Source organism: Octopus bimaculoides, chromosome 4, assembly GCF_046866305.1.
Source record: "Octopus bimaculoides isolate indiv1 chromosome 4, ASM4686630v1, whole genome shotgun sequence".
In the NCBI taxonomy this organism is placed as follows: domain Eukaryota; kingdom Metazoa; phylum Mollusca; class Cephalopoda; order Octopoda; family Octopodidae; genus Octopus; species Octopus bimaculoides.
In genome coordinates, this window is record NC_142931.1 from 127,473,953 (window position 1) to 127,496,623 (window position 22,671).

The following is a 22,671-nucleotide window of genomic DNA, read 5'->3' on the forward strand; positions in this document are numbered from 1 at the left end:
CTAAAAGGCAGTGCTCCAGCATGGCCACAGTCAAATGAGTAAAAGAGTATGTATGGTTCTTTCAGTGGGCTAACTGAGTATATGGCACTTTTCATAATCATCCAATATGAATCATTGGGTGTAGCCAGGAGCCTGCTTCAGAGGGGGCTAGGCTACTGGATTTTTTTTTTCATCCTTCATATAAAAAACAAATAGAATTTTTTCCTTAAATGTCTTTAATTCTCCAAACTGTGACCCTTTGCATCACTGTGAAAACTACCAAATTTCATCATAAGAAAATATAATTTTTTTAATTGATTTTTATTTTTTTTAAATCAACAAAAAAGAGAATTGTTTTTTTTTTGAGATGTTTGCTAGAAATATCTAGAAGAACAAAGGACGATTTCGTATTTGATAAATAATGTAGTAGAACTTCTGATAGCTATCAGAAGTCCATGTCCCAACACTGGCAAAAGTTAAGGAAACTATGAAGAGGAGTTACCTTAGACAAGTTGTATAAAAATTGTAATCCTGATTGTAATCAAATATATTTGAAGACGGAAGAATCAATTAAAAATTAAGCTCTACAGATTGTTTATTAAAAAAAAAAATTGTCCTAGATGATTTGTTGAGAGAAGAGTAGTTAATGTAGAACTTGTCCTTTCCGCCAGATTGTAATACAGCTTGGTCAATGGTCGAAGTTGTTATCGGCTATTGAGAGATGTAACGAGTGATAATGTCCTGTATGGTTATTGCTTTATGCTATATTCAGACATTTCTTCACAGATTTGATAATATTAAATGGCTGTGGCAAAGCTCCCTCTTCCAGCACCTTGGCATAGGGCATTGGGACATCAGCACCTGTGACACGGAGCACTGGAGAATCTAGGTAGTTAAAAGCAGGACCTGGAATTTAAAAAAAAAATAGGTTGAAATAGGTTGAAACGGGTTGTAAGGAATATGCACATTATAGTCAAGATTAACTTATATTAAATTGGTTAATAATATAAAATGTTGTCCTGAATTAAACATTCTTACATGGATCGTATGAAAGCAATTTCTAGTGTCCCATAAGAATTATGTCAAAGTAATCTTTAGTGTTGCACTTGGATCACAAGGGGACAACTAGAACCTCGCACAGCCAATTACTGTTTTACAGAATATGCAGTGTTGTGCCAAAGAAAAACTTATGGAGTATGAGACTTGTTGGTTCTTCTTAAACAACAGGTTTCTCTAAATAGCTGAGATTTGTGTTCTTGCTCAATTTAACAAACAAAACATCATCAGTAAGCTCTCTACTATCTTTCAAATATGGAGTAGAGAAAACTGGAGTAGTCACACAAACCTGCCCAATATAATCCTCAAATCTTCAACAAACCTCCCTACTGACCGTAAAATAGGGATTGAGTTTCTGTATAATCACTTAACCTGTTCAGGGCAATAGTTAAATCACTTTCAACTATCTAATAACTGTGAGGTTAATAGATCACACTCATGACTTAAATAATAGGTTAATACACTACACTCTAGGTCAGGTTTCAAACCTGGCTACAGTCTTAGTATGCCTCTTAAGCTAAATCAATATCATTGTCACCATCATTTAACATCCACTTTCCAAGCAGGCATGGGTTGGACAGTTTGACAGGAACTGGGAAGTTGCCCAAGTCCCAATAGTCTATTTTGGTATGGTTTCTGCAGCTGGATGCCCTTATTAATGCCAACCACTTCACAGAATGTACTGAGTGCTTTTTACATGGCACCAACAAGGACACTTTTGTGTGGCACCAGCACAAGCGCTTTTTACATGAGATCAGCACAAGACCTCTCAGCTGAGAGAGAACGTAGAGGACATACCTGTATGTATAGAAGGTCACAGTTTTACTTATCTTGATGTCTCATCTCAAGTGCAGCAAACTGTCAGGAGTCTTGGTCCCTTGTCATCTTTACTAAATAAACGGTCAGTGAAATAAATGCTTTCACATAATAAAGCAAGTAATTGACTTGTCCTCTCATATAAATACCATCCAGCAACTGCATGCTCTCTCTCTCTCATAAATAAATAACATACTGTAGCTGGCCTGTCCACTCCATAAATTAAGTCCATATTATATGTTGCCTGACCTCTGTATAAATAAATACTATGATGTGACATGCATGTCCTTTCCTATAATCAAACACTTCAGTAACTGGCTTGTTCTTTTCATAAATAAAAGTCATGTAGCAGCAAGCCTGTCCTCCCAATAAACCTATACCATGCTATTACTGGCCTACTGTTAGTGTTACAAAGAAATACTAAAGCAGTACAAGTAAAAGACTAGGAGTATAAAGCTGAAAGTCAATACTTACTTTCAATGATCCTTGCACAAATCTCAGCACCAATACCACATTGGGGCCAACCTCCTTCAACTGTCACCAAATGATTTGTTTTCATTACAGAGTTCACAATAGTCTCCTCATCTAGAGGACGTAATGTACGTAAGTTGATCACCTGTGAGTATAGTATAAGTGGAAAGTAAGAGTGGAGTTGTTCTGTAAATACATAGACTTACAGATAATTGGGACAATGTTAGCATGGAATGGATATAGTTATGTGATGTCTTCAAAGTTGTAACTTTAAACAAACACCTCGAAGTCTGGAGACATCAAACAGATGGAGAGATTACTGTGGATACCAGACAGAGAAACTAAAGTCACCAAATAAATAGACAAATCACTGCTGATATCAGACAGACACAGAAGTCCCTGCAAGCACCAGGAAAACAAACAAAGTCATTGTAGACATCAAAAATAATAAGCTTATTGTATACAGTACACAGATGCATTACAACTCGCCAGAAAGAGATAAAGGGCAAAATAGGGAACAGGAAGCTGCAATTAATCAAGTAAGGTAAACAGCAATGTAATCCAAAAATTCATGCATAGCAGACAGAATAAAATAGAGACTGAAAAGTGAGCAGTAAAAAAGCCATAAAGAGGAAAGGGTACAGGGGCATGTCAGGTAAGATAATAAAATATCAACTGTCATCATAGCAAATGACATTATTATACTAATGAGGTCATCTTTATGTGGTTGTTTGACCAGCTAGAAATAGCAGCCAAATCTTCCTTAACTCCTTGCAGGCGAGAAGTGGAACTGACCACATCAAAACACTGTGTGTAAGAGCAGTGTGATGCCACACTCTGTGCAGCATCATCATCATCGTTTAACGTCCGTTTTCCATGCTGGCATGGGTTGGACAGTTCTACTGGGGATCTGGGAAGCCAGAAGGCTGCACCATTCTCCAGTCTGATCTGGCAGTGTTTTCTACAACTGGATGCCCTTCCTAACGCCAACCACACTGAGAAGAATCTGTCAATACACTGTAAAATTCCTTGTATGAAAAATTATGTAGTTACTGAACAGCCTAATGGTGATACACAACACAGACCATCGATATTAAACCCATCTGCAAGGGGTTAGATTATGCCCTACTGTCTTGAAACGCAATAGATACAAAACATTGTCTGGAAAAAGATAGGATGGTCACAAGTGGAACATCTTAGATTAACCCTTAAACTGTCTTGTGTATCGTATGTGAACACTAAATAACTGAGGAGTGCTCTGCTAGTCAGGAGTACTGAGTTCAAATCTTGTCTTAAACAGACAGTAACACAACTTCAAGACACTGAATCTTACAGGTGAGCTGACAAGGAACCAAGATGCCTGACACCTTGATGTACTCAAGAAAACCCATGCTCCATAGCAGAAGCGTTAAGGTGAAGAGGATTGGACTGCAAGAACCCTGTACCTGTACCACATAACAGTGGTTGGTGTTAGGAAGAGCATCCAGGCGTAGAAACCACGCCAAATCAGACTAGAGCCTGGTGCAGCTCTCCAGCTTTGGTCAACCTATGCCAGCATGGACAACAGATGTTAATTGATGATGATTATATATATGACAGTTTTCTTTCACTTTCCATTTACCAAATCCACTCACTAGACTTTGGTTGGCCTAGGGCTATAGTAAAAGATACTTGCCCAATGTGACCTACAGTGAGACTGAACCTAAAGCCATGTGGTTGGGAAGCAAACTTGTTACCACACAGCCATGCCTAAACCTATAATCATTCTTTTAATTTACAACACCACTCTATATACATTCACAAACATGTATACTTCTCAGTCAGTCTAAAGCCTGAAGTAATGGTAAGATTACACTTTTTTAAAGAGAGCTAATAAGATTGAAACAAGTCTAGAGTTGTCACTATTACTAAAGAGCAGATCCACAATCTTCCATATTTAATTAATTCTAATTAATTAAAATTTCTTGGTTTATTTCATCATCAACACCAAAATTTCTTGGTTTATTTCATCATCAATACATTTACTATTAAGTTTTCATACAACAGGTTGTACCTAGTTATCTTATACATTCACTTTTATTTTCTGCAATAGCTGCACAAATAGATATATGTCAGAGGAAGTGTGTTTATAGCTAGATGTGAAGTAGATGGCAGAACCTGTTTGTTTGCACCAGATTGTTTGATTTAATGAAATAAAAGATATCTTTCTTGAAGAACAACAACAACATATTAATAGCAAGATTAAAAACTTGTGACTATGTAGTGGTCAGTTATTGAGCTTCCTTACATGAAAATGATGCCCGACTTTTCTCAAAACAGTTTCATTTTTCAAGGGAGGAAATTAGGTAGCTATTTCTAACAGATTGAGTAACCATGTAGGAGTTGGTTCATTTGCATTCAGTAGTGAGTAAAGACAAGACACTTACCTCACACTCAACACCTAAGTTTTCCAGTTCCTTAGCAGCTTCTAAACATGTGCCGACTGTCTTGGAGAAGGACACTAATGTCACATGGTTACCTAACGGTGAGAGAACACAGAAGTTAGCAGTTAAGAGTTGAACCTGAAATATAACATATAACCAAACCATATTTAATGCACTTACACACACACACACACACTCTCTCTCTCTCTCAACAAGTTTTTTTTTCATTCTCTCTCTATTTATTTCCTCTTATTCCTTTCAGTCGAAAAACATAGGCTCAAAACGTAAAAGACTTTTCCATTTTTTCTGAGTGTCAAACTAATATACTTGCTTGTTGTTCCTACACCTGTCTTCATCTTTGAGTTCTATAAATTTGAACTATACACACACACACACACACTACAGCACACCCATCCACGTCAGTAGCAATAAAGCTAAACAGAAGACCAAGAAAGATTCACTGACCTGCACGTTCTATCTTAGCTTTACCAATAGGGATGAGGAAATCAGGTGACAAGGATTCTTCGGACATCTCAAATGGTGTACCATACATCAATTCATTTTCTAAACAGACAACTGCAAAAGAAGATGTAGACATATATAAATATATAACACATATACAAGGAGGTTTAAAAGTCCCGTTAGCATTCATATGAGCTGACTAACAACCAAAGCTATTTGAACTTCTTCATGTATGTCTCATCTCACTTTTGACCAAGCCCATCATCATCTCCCCATCTCTTCACTGTAATCATTAAACTCCACTGACTTCCTTCCTCCCCAATCCCTTTCACTGACTGCCACAGCTCAGAGATTCAAAGACAGCTATTGCTCAGTTGTTCATACTGCCAGCTTCCCAGGCTACCCAAGGCAATTGATATACCCAGACAATTGAACAGAGTTACCAATACAGTAATCCTTTGCCATGTCGAGGTTTATTATTTAAGCTTACGTTGATTCCTCCGTGGTGTTGTTTTGCATTTATAATAAAATGAATATACACAAATTATAAAAATACTGATGAAATGACAAAAGAACATTTGCTGATGATCTTTTTTCTGAAAGGACCCCCGGGAGGGTGTATCTGAGGACTCAGCACACTCAACCCTTACAAGAAGAATGGTTAAGAAGAGAGATGGATGGAACCTCAAAAGGATGAAAATCAAAGTCACCACAGGCAGGAACTGAATGGGAGAACAATCAGAGAGAAGCATAATATCATGTTCTCTTCCCTGTTAGCATAAAATATTTTGTTCAATTACAAGAAGACATAACAAAATAAGTAATGCTTAGTCAATGAACATCACAACATCACTGTCAAAAAGTAGACACTCATGGAAGAAACTAAAAGAAAAGCAGAGAACTCACCAGGATTTGGATCTCTTATAGCTGACTTTAGTAGACCTTTAGCATCTTCTGAGGAATATGGGCTGACAACTTTGAGGCCTGGGCACTGGCTGTACCAGGAAGCAAAACACTGAGAATGCTGGGCACCCACACCAGATGCAGCACCATTTGGACCCCGGAAAACAATGGGGACACTTACCTGAATGGAAAATTAAAGAAATAAGAGCAAGATGAATAATAATAATGAGCAGAGGATGATGAGCGATTAATAGAGTAACAGAAGGGGGCAGAAGATAAAAATGGAGATGGGCAAAGAGGGGGAGAGACATATAAGTTAACCCTTTAGCGTTTAAACCAGTCATATCCAGGCCAAATATTCTATCCATTTTATGTTCAAAACGGCCAGGTCTGGCTTTTCACACCTGTCCTACAATGTCATTCTAAAAATGCAGTCAAATCATTGAAATCTTGAAGCTACAAGATAATGCCTGATTAATCCAGAACAACGTGAATAAATAATTATTACATTCGACAAAGTAATCTGAAAGCTGAAGGGTCAAAGAAGAAAAGGGGGAGAATACATAAGTTAAAGAAGAAATGGATGGAGGGTAGTAAGTTAAAGAGGGAAAGAGAGAGGAGTGGACATAAGTTAAAGAGGAAAACAAGAAAGAGAAGAGGGAGGGTACACAAGTTAAAGAGGGTAAGAGAGAAGCGGAGGGTACATAAATTAAAGAGAATAAGAGTGAAGGAAAGAGAGAGAGGGGGAGGGATAGACAATACTTACAGAGCCAGCTGACATGTAAAAGGTTTTAGCTGCTGAGTTGATGATCTGGAAAGTAAAATAGAAAAGATTTGGTAGTCTGGTGAAAAATCTGAGAGTGAAACTGCATAGAAATGTCTAGAAAATAATCTGCTTAGGTCCAAACTGGAACGAGCTTTGCAGTATGATAGTGAAACTCTCTAGAAACTAACCATACAACAGTTGAGGGCAGCAGCAACACCACCACCATTACTACTATAACTACTACACATGCTACAGCCACTACCGTTACTACAACTACAACAAATCCTAGTCACCACCACCACTACTACCATGACCACCACACAAGCTACAGCCAACACCTGTACTACAACTATTACTACCACCATCACCAGACATGCTATTACTATTTCTACTATCACACAAAGTACAGTACCAATGTTACTATCATACATGTTACCAACACCACCACCACTACTACTACCACCACATGCTGCCAGCACCACTTCGTCTACCACACATACTACAAACACAGAAAGAAGGACACAATACCTGGTCAATAGCTTGCATAGAGAAATTGAAGGTCATAAATTCACAGATGGGTTTAAGTCCTGCCTGAAATAAGAAGAGAATGAGAGATGGACAATTAGGAGATTTAATAATGAGGATTAGTAATAAACTGTGACATTGACATGCCATCCACACAGATAAAGGACTGGGAAGAGCATTAATAAATTATGGCATTGCAATATCACACCCAGAGGAACATAAAATTACGTCCCCTGAATGTTACAGTCTTAAATCCTAGGACTCACAGCATTGGTTACCTAATTTCCATGACATATAATTGACCAAGGTCATAATATACTCCTGGAACAAGATGGCAGTCAGTCCCAGGGTTACTCATTTGAAGCTGAGTGGACTGGAGTAATGTAAAATGAAGTGTTCTGATTAAGAACACAACACACTGCCCAGCTTGGAATTGAAACCAAGATCTCCTGATTGTGAGTGTCACATGCCTTCACCAGAGACACACACACAAAAAAAAAAACAATGACATAAAATATTTGGTAGGCAAATTAGAAAAAAAAAATTAGTATAATGACAGCATAAAAGAGAAATAAAATGGTTGGTTGGGTAAGTTATGTGACAGCTGGGCAACATATGAGGATACTGACCCACTCTTACTGACATTGAATATGAATTTCTTCTTTGAAGAGTGATCTACACACACACACACACACACACAATGTGCCTCCACATATTCTCTTATTTCTTTATTGTCCACAAGGAGCTAAACATAGAGGGGACAAACAATGACAGACATTAGGATTAAGTCGATTACATCGACCCCAGTGCATAACTGGTACTTAATTTATCAACCCCGAAAGGATGAAAGGCAAAGTCAACCTCGGCGGAATTTGAACTCAGAACGTAGTGGCAGACGAAATACTGCTAAGCATTTCTGTCAGCTCGCTGCCTTGGAGATATTTTCCACATATTTTCTGTCTACTAAGTTCACTGACAAAGCCTTGATACACCTGGGGCTATAGTAGTAGACACTTATCACCCGTGCCAGTATAAACAGGGTACATAAAAAGGTTGCATAGTTAAGAAGCTTGCTTTGCAACCAGACAGCCATGTCTGCACTTGATATTGATTGGAAATGACAAAAATGTATAATGGAAAAGGGTTTCTGAAGAATTTCTCCAAAACATAAGATCTTGAGGAGTGGCAATTTACTATACAGCAAATTTATCCAATACACATTAGTTTGGACAAAACAAGTATGACAACAGCAATGCTGATGGCTAAATAGAATTTGAAAGAGGAAAGTGAAAATTTTTGAAGAGAATCCAAACTTACCATAGCTGCTCCAACTGCAATTCCACAGAAACCAAGCTAAAAAGAAAAAAAACAGTTGGAGATAGAAGTAACAATGTAATTCAGTGTAAAATAAAGAAGGCAGTTTTATAATATTGGTTTCAAATTTTGGCATAAGGCCAACAATTTCAAAGGAGGGGCTAAGTTGATTACATAAACCCCAGTGCTCAACTGGTACTTATTTTATTGACCATGAAAGGATGAAAGGCAAAGTCAACCGCAGCAGCATTTGAACTCAGAAAGTAAAATCAGAAGAAATGCAGCTCAGTAGTCTGTCTAAATCAGTAATGATTGTGCCTCCTCACCACTTAGATATCTGTTTTTTTATGATATTTCTTTCTACTATAGGCACAAGGCCTGCAATTGGGGGGGGGGGGGTAAGTCAATTAGATCAACTCCAGTATTTGACTAGCGTTTATTTTATCGATCCCAAAGGGGCAAGAAGCAAAGTCAACTTCAGTAGAATTTGAACTCAGAACATAAAGACAGACAAAATGCCACTAAACCTTTTGTCTGGCATGCTAATGATTCTGCCAACTCCCTGCCTTGGGCATTTTTTAAATAATATTAACCATAATTTGATTAAGCAACTCTGATATTGTTGTTACTGTTGTCAGCTCAACTTGAAAATAGATCTTTAAATGGAGGTTGTGAGTTCAATATTTAGAGATAACTACATCATATGTTCAATAGAATAGATAGGATGCTTTTCTATTACAGACAACTTTCACAGTGTATGTAGCAATATAGTATAATATACAGAAATAATAACAAAATATTTGAAGCAGGAAACAAAAACAAAAAATGAAAACCATGTAAGAATTTGCAGACCTTTCCAATGCATGTAGAGAAACTGAAAATATGAAAGAATAACAGTTTGAAAAGTGACAGACATGTAATTGTATCCTGCCCAACAAGACATGTAATCAAGGAAGTTTACCTCAGTAATAGGTGTGTCCTTCACTCTGGCGTCACCATATTTCTTCCACAGCCCTCGAGTGACCTACAATGGTCAACAAAATATTTTCACACCATCAATCAATATCACTGTGTATGTGTGTGTGTCTGTATGTGTGTGTGTTTGTGTGTCTGTATGTATGTGTGTGTGTGTGTATGCCCAGATGCATATGTAGTCTCAAGGTTGAGTGTATGTTTGTATATGCATTTCGTGTTCAGTGTATGGGTGTTCAGCTTTATGTGTTGCCAGTGTATGTGCATGTTTGCCTCATCAGCTCTATGTATATATGGATTCAGCTCAGTGTGTGTATTCACTTCTCTCCATGTGTATATATTCATCTGCATATCCATAATCAGCTGTATATGTATGTATAGTCAGCCATGTGTGTGTGTGTGTGTGTGTGTGTGTGTGTGTGCATAACACATGAAATATTCATGTTCAAACTCATCTGCCCACTGCCCACCACTCCTGAAACCAACTACATTACTCCAAACATATTAAACTGGGGTCAACATATACAACTGAATTGAAATACTAAGGTGTATTTACAGTCACATTAATCCATCAACATACTACCACCGGTCACTACTAACTGTACACCTTCCCTCTCTTAATACCTGCCTCTGACTGCACATCATCTCTCCACCACACTATTTCCACACTTTCCAATCAGCAGAGGGATGATTGCTAACTTGTACATCAATCTTACCATTTAGACCTCATCTACTGCCAATGTTGTTCCATCCTACTATTTAGACTTCATCTACAGATAATGTTGTTCCATCCTACTATTTAGACCTTCATCTACAGCTAATGTTGTCCTGTCTTACTATTTAGACCTCATCTACAGCTAATGTTGTCCGATCTAACCATTTAGACTTCATCTACAGCTAATGTTGTCCCATCTTACCATTTAGACTACATCTAGAGCTAGAAGTCTCATCTTACTATTTAGACTTCATCTAGAGCTAATGTTGTCCCATTTTACCATTTAGACTCCATCTACTGCTACCAATTGTCCCATTTTACACCTATTTACATCTCAACTACTGCTTATGTTATCCTACCTTAGAGAGCCGATAAATAATATAAAAACATGGAATACTTACTTTATATGCTCCATCATACATAGCAACCTCTTCTCCCATCAAGAAGACTTTATCATCTCGACTAATTTCTTCATCAATGGCTATGTTTAGTGCATCTCTGACAGCCATCTGTAATCACACAAGCAGGAAGGAAATGATAAGTCAAAACAACATGAATGTGGTCAGGTAACTTGTATGCATTTATTATTATTTAATCCCACTCAGCCCTGGCTGAGTGGATGTATAATCAAAGTCATTGCATTTGTACCCATCACCTTGTCTTATATATATATCAAGAAATACAACATACATATTCTTTATTTAAGGTGATAAGGTATGGGATGAAGGAGATTTTTGCAGCTTCTTCAAGCAGAGCAAGCAACCATTGAGAGCAGGGGAGGAGATTCTTTTCACTATCTAGGGAAATTTGCATACAGATTTATAAATCATATCTGGCGTTAGGAAGGGCATCCAGCTGTAGAAACTCTGCCAAATCAGACTGGAGCCTGGTGTTGCCATCCGGTTTCACCAGTCCTCAGTCAAATCGTCCAACCCATGCTAGCATGGAAAGCGGACGTTAAACGATGATGATGATGATCTGGCATCAGAACAAAAAAAGAATTTTAAATTTTACAAATTCAAAGGTATACAAATATTAATGAATATACATGTGCCCAGGTGAGAATTAGCAATATAAATGATGTCCATCTATTCAACAGCTATAAATCATGTCCATCTATTCAACAACAACAGACCATGTCATCTAGTTGAAAGCTATAGACTCTGTCCATCTACTCATGTTTTTGAAGTAATATTTCACTGGTGGTGAACTGCCAGAATCTTTAGCATGCCAGGCAAAATGCTTAGCAGCATTTCATCCTCTTTATATTCTGAGTTCAAATTTCACTGAAATTGCCTTTCATCCTTTCAGGGTCGATAAAAGATGTACCAGTTGGACAGAGATCGATCTAATCAACTTGCCCCACCCCTGAAATTGGTGTGCCAAAATTTGAAACCAATATTTTACTGGTTCCTAAAGAGAATTTCTTGATCTAAAATTGGTTGATTTCTTTAATAATTCACATTCTTTTTTTTTTTTGTTAATTAAAGGGCACATAGATCCACATAGTATTTTGATTTTTAAGATAATTAAGAGAAGACAAAGACACAGTGCCCATGTCTTTTGCAGGCTCAATGTGATTAGTGAGATTAACGAGCATCTATAGGTTGATGAATGCAGCAAAAGCACAGGCAGAGAGGAAATTCCAGATGACTGCAATTCTGAGGAGAAAGAATTTAATAAAATGTTTTGTGAGAGATCTGGAAGGTATGTAAGGAAGAGTGGTAGGTGGGACGGGGTGAAGGAAGCACACAACTGGTTCAGAGAGTAGAGATCATTGAAGAGTTAGCAAGAGGACACAGTAAGTCAGTGAGCTGGAAATGGTAGTGTATTTGTGAGTGATTTGTTGTCAATTAGTCAAATGGTTTTTTGAATGAAGTTTGGGCAGTTGTTTATGTGTGCAGCAGCAGAAACAATTCTTTGTTGTTCTTACTTTAACTCCATGAGGATTAACAACTGAGCTGGGAAATACTGCATGAGTGAAGGGTTTCCCATTTCAGAAGAGGAATCCCTTCCCAAAACTGATATTCACTGAGTTCAACTTAATCACCAGTCACACATTTTACTCTAGCACATTTACCTACCCACCCACATTTTCTGTTCCTCTATCAAACCATGCCAGAATGGAGAAAGAGATATTAAATGATGATGATGATGATGATGATAGGATCACCAAAATAAGATCAAAATTTTAGCCGTAGCTTTGTGATTGAATTTGGTAGGCGGAAGTTACCGCTGTCTGTATATGTGCTTGTGCCTCTCCCAGAGAGTGAGAGAGGGAATAACTGTGAAGGTTTTAGCTGTGTGTCCTTCCTGGCCAGAGAGGATGAAGTAAAATTTGTTGTCATTTAGCTTCGGGTCAGCAATGATGAAACAACAAAAGGCATTCCAGCTATGATCATCCCATATTTACAGGGTATATCTAGAACAATATCATCTACAGTGTCATTTACATTTTAAGATGACAAAGTTATGATTTGAAAGAGACTTGGCTGCTATTCTAGCAGGTCAAACAACTACATAATAACTCCCTTGTTGACTCAACACAACTATTTTTTTTTTATGTTGATAAGTGTAATTCTTGCAATCTCGTGCTATTGAAAGGCAAGTGGTTGTCATGACCCTCTTGAGCAAGTTTTGAAAGGTTCCTTTTTATGGATTCAATGTATGAGCATTTTAGGTTACCTTGGATGATAAAAGAGGATTTTTAAAAATGAGTGAAGCATAGTATCAAATGAATAGGAGTGCACTTTGTTAGGAATTATAAAGTCATTAGTGTTCAGGAAGACCCTAAAGGACCTAACCAAAACCCAGGGTAGACCCAAACTGATAGAGAGTGGTTACACAAAGGAGCCTTGTAAGTACACACTGCAATATTACAATCTGACAGGATACTTCCAATCCAAAAATGAGAGGTGAATGGAGGTCATAAGCAGACTACTTAAAAAGGAGATTCTCATGCCAGATAGAAATAGGAGATTCTTTGCCACTTTCAAGTTCAAGAACATTACTTTTGCTAAAGTTTTTAAGGGTGACGAACCACTCTGTGGTATATGAGAGCAAGATTCAAATAGATTTGGCTCTTCAGAAGTCATACTAGTGACTCTCATGAAACAGATCGATAATCCCTTTTTTCTGAGAATCGCATCATTCTCTGTAATTCTCACTTGTTGAGTGTAGGAGACTTATCCAATTCTTTTCTTTTGGAAATTCATTTGAGTTCTCTGAAGATTCTATTATGTCAGTAGGGTCTCTCATCCTTTCTGACATTGCTGACACTAACTCCCATAACTCTTTCATAGTGCAACACAGACAATTCTAAGAGAGAGAAGAATTGACCTCAGAAGAATGAAAGGTAAAGTTGACTTTGGTAGGATTTGAACTCCAAATGCAAAGAACTGGATCAATTACTACAAGGAATTTCTCCAAAGCTCTAACAATTCTACCATCTTTAAACAATGTGTCCTTTCTATTAAGATGGCAGGATGTGAGTGATGAAAATCTGCTGTTCTCACCACCTTTCAGATACTGAAAGTGAGAGTGATAGGTCAGTTTGTCAAGGCCACACAGGTTGTTGTTGTTTTTTTTTGTTTTTTTTTAAGGATGAGATAAACTGTAGCAGGTTTCCAAAAGTAGGGATAAATCTCTGAAAAGAGTGAAGTGGGAAGATTGAAACGTTTAGGATGGATAGGATCTAGCTTTGTTTCAGAATGATAGAAAGGTCGCCGTCGGGGACGGTCGTCTTTTGGAATGAGGGGGAATGACTAGATGAGCTTTCACCTTTGGCAACTGTTGGAATGTTGATGAGGATGAATCCTCTACCAAACTGATAGAGAGTAAACGTACAACAATAAAGCAGTATTTATCTATCGAGTCGGCGGCTACAAACAATGCCTATATATCTATCTATCTATCTAGGATACAGTTCAAATCACATCTGCATCTATTGAGATTAAAAACTTATTTTTAAAAACTTTCATGACAGATCACTCGATATATTCAGTTTTACAGAGGAGACTCAATCAATTTTGTAGAAGACCCATGTGAAAATAATAGTAATAACGAAAACAATAATCGCGACATTTAATGTTATAGTTTAGCCCCAAGGCGAAACTGATTAAGACCTTATCAAAGGCATTCTAGCTGTGACAAATTCATATTTTCGTATATAATGAGATGCCTTATCTAGGTTTAGCTGTTATTTCTAGCAGGTCAAGCGACTACATAAGGGCTCCCATGTTAATTGGTGCATATAAATCATGTTTCACTCAGCGAAGATTTCACGACCTTGAGACACCGATATGGTTTTATAATAGTAGTAGTGTAACCCACAAACATGAAATGCACAATTTACAGTTTTTTTCTTTTTATGAATATATTATCTGTAATGTAATACATGACTATATTTAACACTATATCTTTTGATATCTTACATGGTTTCATAATGCGGCGGGGGAGGGGATTTATGAAATGGCGATCGTTATATAAATATGAAATGAGATTTGAAGGTAAGCAAATGGAGTGACGTATACTATCTTTTCCACTAGCAGTAACAGAAATGTAGTGAAACGATCGGGAGTTCTTCGGACATTCAATCAAATCTTCCAAAAAAGGCCAAGATTGGATAAGATGAAATTTTCATAACAAAGAAAATAACACTTAGGAAGTCTTTATACAGAAAAAAATAAGAAACACTTGTATACGGAGAGGCCATCTCAGATTGTTAGGTGCATCTAACGAAGAAATACATAACCAAGCTAGAAGTGAACGAAACAAATATAACTATAGATGATTAAACGAACGGGGTGACTTCTAGAAAAGACCCATAGTTTTGTGGGAGAGAGAACGAGTTTAATCCCTGCACTCGGAGTTTTCTGGTGGGAGAAGAGGTCATTTCAAGAGCGAGGAAAATAATGAGGATCAAGAGACATTAATAAACTAATATAAATAACAGCATTTTTAAAAAATCGTAAATCTGAATCGCAGCTGTGATGTTTAATACGGGCAGAAGAGGAGAGAACATCGGAAAAGAGAAAATAATGAATGAAAATCACTGACTTGTGAAGGTTTGGCCGCTGTGACATTGAAGCATCTTCGAAATACATTGTTGACATTGGAGAGCTGCAAAATGAGAAGACGGAAAAATATAAATGAGGTATTACGCCAGATCATACCGGTAACAGTTTCTGGGTCTGAAAATGATGAATAAACAGGGGATTAAGAGACAAATAACAACCAACCTGAAGGAGTTGCCGTCCTACTTTCACTGCTGCCATCTTAATGTTCCTGCAGACGAGAGATATGACGGTGTGAATTTAGTAAAGTATCCACCCAACAAGTCATCCGTTCCACCCACTTAACACGGTTTTTCAGAATAGTTGCCCTGCAATCTCATTGAATATTATTGTTTCTATTACATGTAAATTGATTTATATTAAATATCCGAACTACATGTAAGATTGCAAAATATTTGTAAACCCTTAATATAGTGAACGATGATATATGTTTTTCTTTTTCTATATGTATATATTTTTTTCATATATAAATGTTAAGAACAGAATAACACCCGTTTAAGAGTTCACTGGAGTACATACATATTACATAAAACTTGATGTATGCAGTGTGTATGTGCGTGTTTATGGGATATATTCCTGGGAGTTATTAGTCCTCAGAAACATGGTCAGGTTCCTTAGGATAAAGAACTTAAAAAGGTATCAATATGTTATAAATTTATCCAAAAACAACGAGTCGGGGTTTCATTGTTTTGTGTGTGTGCTCTTCTCTCTCACTCTCTCTCTCTCTCTCTCTCACCATAGATAGATAGATTCAGGGATAGCTGGACGGAGGGCTGAACAGACGGATAGATAAATAGACAGAAAGATAAAGACAGTCAAAATCCCCAGCGTTGCCCGGATCAAAGTTTCGAGGAATCGGTGTTCAAACTGCAACTTACTTTACTTTTTTCTTTTTATCACAGTAAAACTTCTGTATAAACTCGAGATAGAGTATTGAACTAATAACTGGCAAAACTTTTTTTTTCAGGGTTTTTTTTCTTTTTTTTTTTTTAATGTATATTTTAAATTGTAAATTTTGCAAAAAAGGATAAATTGAAAAAGAAAAAATCGTAAATTCAGTTATTCAAACTTCTTTTTTCATTTAGCCCTAAACGTTAATGGTATCTCTTAGCTCTGTACCTTAAACCCAAACTTTATATCACTAATTCTTAATCCCTAAACCCTAACTTTCTTTATTAAAAGATTTTTTTTGTCTTTTTCTTGCATATCATAATCTGATTTTGAAGCATAATTCTGAAAACAAAATCTGAAGAAAACAATTCAAAAATGAAAAAAGTTACTGCTGGGTGTGGACTCTTCATAGAAAAATTGATGAAAAATATGGAAAAGGAAATCTAGAAAAGCTTTTATTTGAAGAATATCATACGTGCAGGCATAGCTCTGTGGTATGAAGTTTGCTTTCCAATCACATGATTCCGGATTCAGTCCCAGTCTGTGACACCTTGGGCAAGTGTCTTATACTATAACTTCAGATTGACCAAAGCCTTGTGAGTGGATTTGGTAGACAGAAACTGAAAGAAGCCCATTGTGTGTGTGTGTGTGTGTATAATGGTGACCTGACTTAGAAACGCATTCCTTTCTGTAGTTCAGTGCCAGCTTTCATTTTACTTCAGTAACCAACTGTTCTTTCTAATTTCACCTCTTCACTACAGAAATATCTTCCTTTTAACATCTATTTTGTCTCCCACAAAATGACTTGTGAGGGGCTGTGTGTAGAGTACATTCTAGTGAAATTCCTCTCCCCTTTATTCTATATACATACATACATCCAAACGTAGCAGATAACAGCTAACCTTTGGCTGCTATTTAGACATCGTTGTGTCCACCACTCTGATTGGTTGGCATTGGTGCAATTTATCTCTTACTCTATTGCACCAATATACAACCTAACCAATCGGAGTCCCTAAATAAGATCACATGTGACAGCCTGTTCACAATCCATTATTCAGGTCACTGCCTGGAATCAAACTTGGAATCTTGGGGTTAGTAGCCCGTGCTCTTAACTACTACGCCATATGCCCATGGTGTAGTGGTTAAGTGTATGGGCTACTAATTCCAAGATTCCGAGTTCGATTCCAGGCAGTGACCTGAATAATAATAATAATAATAATGATAATATGAGATCAAGAAGAAAAAAGCGAGTCATCTGTTCTACATGGATGATCTGAAAATGTACTCAAAAATGACAAACAACAAGAAGGTTTACTTGCTACAGTTAAAAAGTTCAGTGATGATATCAGGATGCAGTTTGGACTGGAGAAATGCGTGAAAGCCACTTTCATAAGAGGCAAACTGGCATGTTCTGCGGATATCCACGTAGATACAGAAGCAAGAATCCGAGCACTGGACCAGGAAGAAGCATATAAATACCTTGGCATAGACGAAAGTAACAGCATAAAACATTCAGCAATGAAAGAGAAGATTAGAAAAGAGTACTACAGGAGAGTACAGTTAGTAACAAAGACTGAATTCAATGCTGCAAACAAAAGAGAAGCCATTAACACTCTTGCAGTACCAATCGTAGCTTACAGTTTCAACATAATCAACTGGCAAATGAGCGAAATAAAGAAGCTAGACTCCAAGACCAGAAAACTACTAACCATGGCTCAAATGAACCACCCAAAAACGGACGTGAACAGGATTTATTTACCGAGAAGCATGGGAGGAAGAGGACTAACTCAATTGGAATTATCTTACAAAACTACCACTGTAGGATTAAATACATATCTTGAGCTGTCAAAAGATCCTCTAATGAAGCTTGTGCACCAGCATGATAAAGTAAAGAAGCTATACTTGGTATACAAAGGATCTGTACAGTTTAAGAAACAACTGATGACAGAGGAATCTAGGATGAAGGCAAGTGAGAAAGTTACCCAGTTTGCTAAAAGAGTTAAGGAAGAGATGAAAAAAACAAGCCCAGAAGAAGAGCAAAGAAGAATGGCTAGAAAAACTGATACATGGCCAATACCCATGTAGAGTGAACAAACCAGACGTAGAAAAACGAGACACTCATGTATGGATGAAGAGCTCAGGACTGAAGGCTGAAACCAAAGGTTTTATCATAGCAGCACAAGATCAAAGAATAAAAGAAATGTGAAGAGAAAAACAGTAAGAGGTCTACCTATGCATGCTGATCAACATACTGTGAACAGTTGCTCTTTGACCATGAGATCAGTTGATCCAAAGAGAAAGAGAAAGTTTGCCCATTAGCCAGACACTGGATGACTAATAGAGAATTAGAGCATTTACCCACTTAATTAGATTGGTTGAGAACAATAGGATTTTATTTCTATATCAGCTTTGATTGATAAATGTCTTGAAAAAGATTTAAGAGATCAGTTCATTCTCATTAATCTCTCAGTATAGAAAGGCTAAAACAAAGGGCCAAGGACTTGTTTGATGATGTGAAAAAATATTGATTCACTTTTGAACCTTAACCTAGGTATTCTGTAGTTGTCTATTACACTCTACCAAACTGGTATCAAGTGTTCTCATCTCTTATACTCACAGATGCATGTGCTGCCTTATCGAAACCAAGCCTCTATATGTAGTATAACAAGAAACTATTACTTTGGATAGGAATATATGTGTGTGCATTATATTGGAGAGCTCTTTGTATTATAAGTACAGCCATTCATAAATGTACCTAAATTACCTAGATTATTCAATCAAGAACGTTCCAATGTAACCAAATGTATATAATACTAGACAACAACCAAATAAGACAGAAGATCTATCAAGTTTATGTAAGGAAAAGTGCTGCCATTATTGAGACTAGTGCAGACAAACATGTTATTGGAATGCAAACCTTCCCTCCATGCATCAAGGATGTAGAAAGCTTTGGATCAGAAATCCCAGATATAATACCCAGCCATAGATTCTGTAAGCCTTCACACCCTTTACAATGTAAACTTTACACAGACATGAATTTCTTTAAAAAAATTAAATAAAGCATTAGTATTTTATGGCAAAGCAAAAAAACTTATACAAAGATATAAGATATATAAGCAATTACTAAACAATAGGACTGGTGTCTTTTTTTTGTTGTTGTTGAATTGATGTGTTTTTATCTTTGTTCCTCCTTTTCTCCCAGTTTGGGATTTGTATTTTCAATGTGGTTTTGTATTATATACAACTGTGTTATATTCCAGTAAAAGTTACAGCTACAACAAAACTTTGTTCACCTGCTTTTCAATGCTCACAATAACCTTGTCACTATGAGATTTCTCTCTCTCTCTCTCTCCCTCTCTCTCTCTCTCTCTCACACACACACACACACACACATACACAAAGTACTAAACAATACTATAACTCAAAATTATATGAGGTCAAAGTCAAAGGCATCAAGAATGATCTGGGAAGCAAAGGCATTAGCTGATAGACTTAAAAACCACAACAGTCTAAAAGTATTAGCTATAAATGTCATTAATATAAGGATGACTTTGGATCCAACATGAAGTGCAGGTTTAGGAATCATCCCAGCTAAATCTGAATTAGGGTTAATTAGCAAAAAACTATTCAGTAAGTTCAGTCAAAATGTTAGGACAGACATGAATTTTCAGCTGTGAGGCCTGGTGAGAGAAAGTATAGATGATGAGAAAATGAGGGCTGGAAGAGTTGTGAATGCTTGAGTGGAAATGGACTGAGACTAGCCATCTCCAAGGAACTGAAACCAGTTTCTACTGGGAAGGCAGAGAGAAGATATAATATATTATAGGAAAGTTGGTTATACATCATTAGATGTATACCTGACTTTCCTATATAAAATTAGAAATTAAACGGAACGCTGAACTCCAGACTATCAACTTAAACAACATTTATTCAGGTGGTAAATATATACATCTTTAGCTCTTGTTGTTACAGCTTCTATGTGTGTGAGTATAGTTGTTGGGACGTTGTTATGTAGATGTGAGCGAGCTGTCGAGTGTAAGTCCGAAAGATGGAGAGTGACAGCTATACACGTAAAGAGACTGTCTCCAGGTTGGAATGTCAGAGACACTGCTTGACACGTCCATTCTCTATTGCTGGCCAGCAAGAAAGAGAATGAATTGAGCGGGAACGCTTGGTTGTTTAATTCTACGCATGCGCACGGCGTTACTACAATATCTTTGGGTCAGAGGCTGGAATGTGATGATGAGTAATATCCTGTCAATCAGGATGTTTGTGTTAGTAGCTGCTGCACCATCACAGATGTGGAAACAGTACTCCATACTGGATTTCACCCGAGTTTTGCATTAAATGAGTAGTTGGGGGTCCGAAATATTTTCTAGTTCTCAGAATGATGGTCTGTCTTCCTTTGAAGACGATGGCTTACTCGAGATCGTGTGTATCAACAGGGCAGGCAAAACTGTATCTTAAGGATGCAATTTTGGGGCGATCTTTCGGTACCAGGCCAAATTATCGGCCTTTTCCGTAAAAAATGTCTTCGGTGATCTTTACCAAAGATCGGCCTTTTCCGTAACACCCGCACGATCTTCACTAGGGTTAGTGTTTAGGGTTAGGATTAAGAGAGATAGATAGTGGTAAGCAGCAAACAACAAGCAAAAACAAAAAAAAACATACCTTCTCTCTCTCTTAACCCTAACCCTAACACTAAAACCCTAACCCTAACACCCCAGTGAAGATCGTGCGGGTGTTACGGAAAAGGCCGATCTTTGGTAAAGATCACCGAAGACACTTTTTACGGAAAAGGCCGAAATTCCGGCCTAGTATAGAAAGATCGCCAATTTTGGCGAAATTGAAGATATTCACTATCATAAACTCCGCCTTAAATTCCATGTGGCCAATTTAAAACTTATGTATAACATTTAGTGGACAAGACCAGAGTATATCAGAAGTATTTTAGTCATAAGCATGCAAAAGAAGCTTTTTTTTTTTTTAGAAACATTTTATTAAGTTTATTCTTGCTAAGTATATTTTTGGATAAATATAAACCTACTCGAAGCTTGGGGCAAATAATCCAGCTGTAGCTCACAAAGGGAAAGAACAGAATAAAAAAAAACAAAAACAATAAATGCGATTACCTTATATTTAACAACGAACTCGGGAGTGGAGGAGTAAAAACAAAAGATCGGAATATTTTTCAGCGCTATCACTATTTCGTTTATCACCGAACGCGACCGCAACTGTTTTGACCTTGATGTTTTAAGTCCATTTGACTTTGACATTGAAAGCGATTTACTCTACATCCATTCTCTTGACCTTTTGATTATTTATAGAGCATAGTTTGTCGGCGATAGTTTGCCGAACCAATGAATGGAAAGTAACTATCCGAAAATTCACAAGATTCGAGATTTTCCCTCATAACTTTTAGGAAAACGGGGTTTTTACAATGAAATTTTATATAAATACCTTTCAAAAGTCATACATTACAATTATAAACAAATTTGTGGGTAAAATCTTTTCCAAGGGGTGGGGAGAGGACTTCGGAAAATTCCCAAGAATCGTAATCCATGTCGTTTGAAAGGTATTTATATAAAATTTCATTAAAAGATATCCATTTTCCTAAAAGTTATAAGGGAAAAATCGGATCTTGTGAACTTTCCGAAAGTCCTTTCCCCACCCCCGGTTCGTTGGCGCAACTTTTAGTTTTCATATTCGTTTAATACACATTTTTTTTTTACACCAATTACACTTAAAATTTTTTTGTTTTGTTTTGGTGACGTGGAGTGAGAGTCAATATTAATCGAATCTTGTATGCATTTAATATTTGTAAAATAATATAAATTCGTGTACCGTGAAGATACGCAAGTATTTAGCAGTTCGAATAGGACCCTTAGAAGAAATGGGAAGTCTGTTAAATACAAAACTAAAACTTATTCTATTTCACAACTTTCATTAACTTTTTTCACAGACGCAAACCTATAGCGGGGAAACCATTACTAGTAACTTCGATTCTTTATTTGCAAAAAAATTTTTAAAAATAAAAATTATGTCTGCAGCTGAAAACGTCCTAGGAGGGGTGGACTGAGAGTATTAAGGGCCCTCAGGTATAACTGTTTACCGGGCCCCTTAGCTCTGATATCAAAGACTGCAGACCTCTAGATAAAAAGAGAGGTTTAGAGGATGTCAACCTAAAAGTGGCTGTGTGGTAAGTAGTTTGCTTACCAACCACATGGTTCCGGGTTCAGTCCCACTGCGTGGCACCTTGGGCAAGTGTCTTCTACTATAGCCTCGGGCCGACCAAAGCCTTGT

General features: G+C 37.1%; 1 protein-coding gene across 3 annotated transcripts; it reads right to left on the reverse strand.

Moving 5' to 3' along the window:
* Positions 1 to 281: 281 nt before the first annotated feature.
* Positions 282 to 22,059, reverse strand: LOC106879672 (pyruvate dehydrogenase E1 component subunit beta, mitochondrial). 3 transcript variants are annotated; one of them, XM_089351428.1, is made up of 13 exons: positions 21,501 to 22,059; positions 15,643 to 15,688; positions 15,461 to 15,523; positions 10,804 to 10,911; positions 9,677 to 9,739; positions 8,719 to 8,754; positions 7,405 to 7,467; positions 6,877 to 6,921; positions 6,114 to 6,291; positions 5,211 to 5,321; positions 4,749 to 4,840; positions 2,326 to 2,467; positions 282 to 885 (listed from the first exon to the last, which is right to left on the reverse strand). In XM_089351428.1, the coding sequence occupies exons 2-13, from the start codon at positions 15,676 to 15,678 to the stop codon at positions 737 to 739; spliced, it is 1,086 nt and encodes a 361-aa protein (XP_089207554.1). In that variant the 5' UTR covers positions 15,679 to 15,688; positions 21,501 to 22,059; the 3' UTR covers positions 282 to 736. The 3 variants fall into 3 exon arrangements, with proteins under 3 accessions (XP_089207554.1, XP_089207552.1, XP_014784831.1); XM_089351426.1 differs by lacking the exon at positions 21,501 to 22,059 and adding an exon at positions 16,214 to 16,287; XM_014929345.3 differs by lacking the exon at positions 21,501 to 22,059 and having other exon boundaries at positions 15,643 to 15,705.
* Between the last annotated feature and the right edge of the window lie 612 nt (positions 22,060 to 22,671).

Excerpts from the sequence above, each read along its gene's own strand:
- LOC106879672 (XM_089351428.1), bottom strand. The coding sequence starts at position 15,678 with ATGGCAGCAGTGAAAGTAGGACGGCAACTCCTTCAG. Across the intron at positions 6,292-6,876 it reads TTTACATGTCAGCTGGCTCT|GTAAGTGTCCCCATTGTTTT; the intron begins GTAAGTATTGTC and ends TTTTCCATTCAG. Across the intron at positions 886-2,325 it reads TTGTGCAAGGATCATTGAAA|GTCCTGCTTTTAACTACCTA; the intron begins GTAAGTATTGAC and ends TTTAAATTCCAG.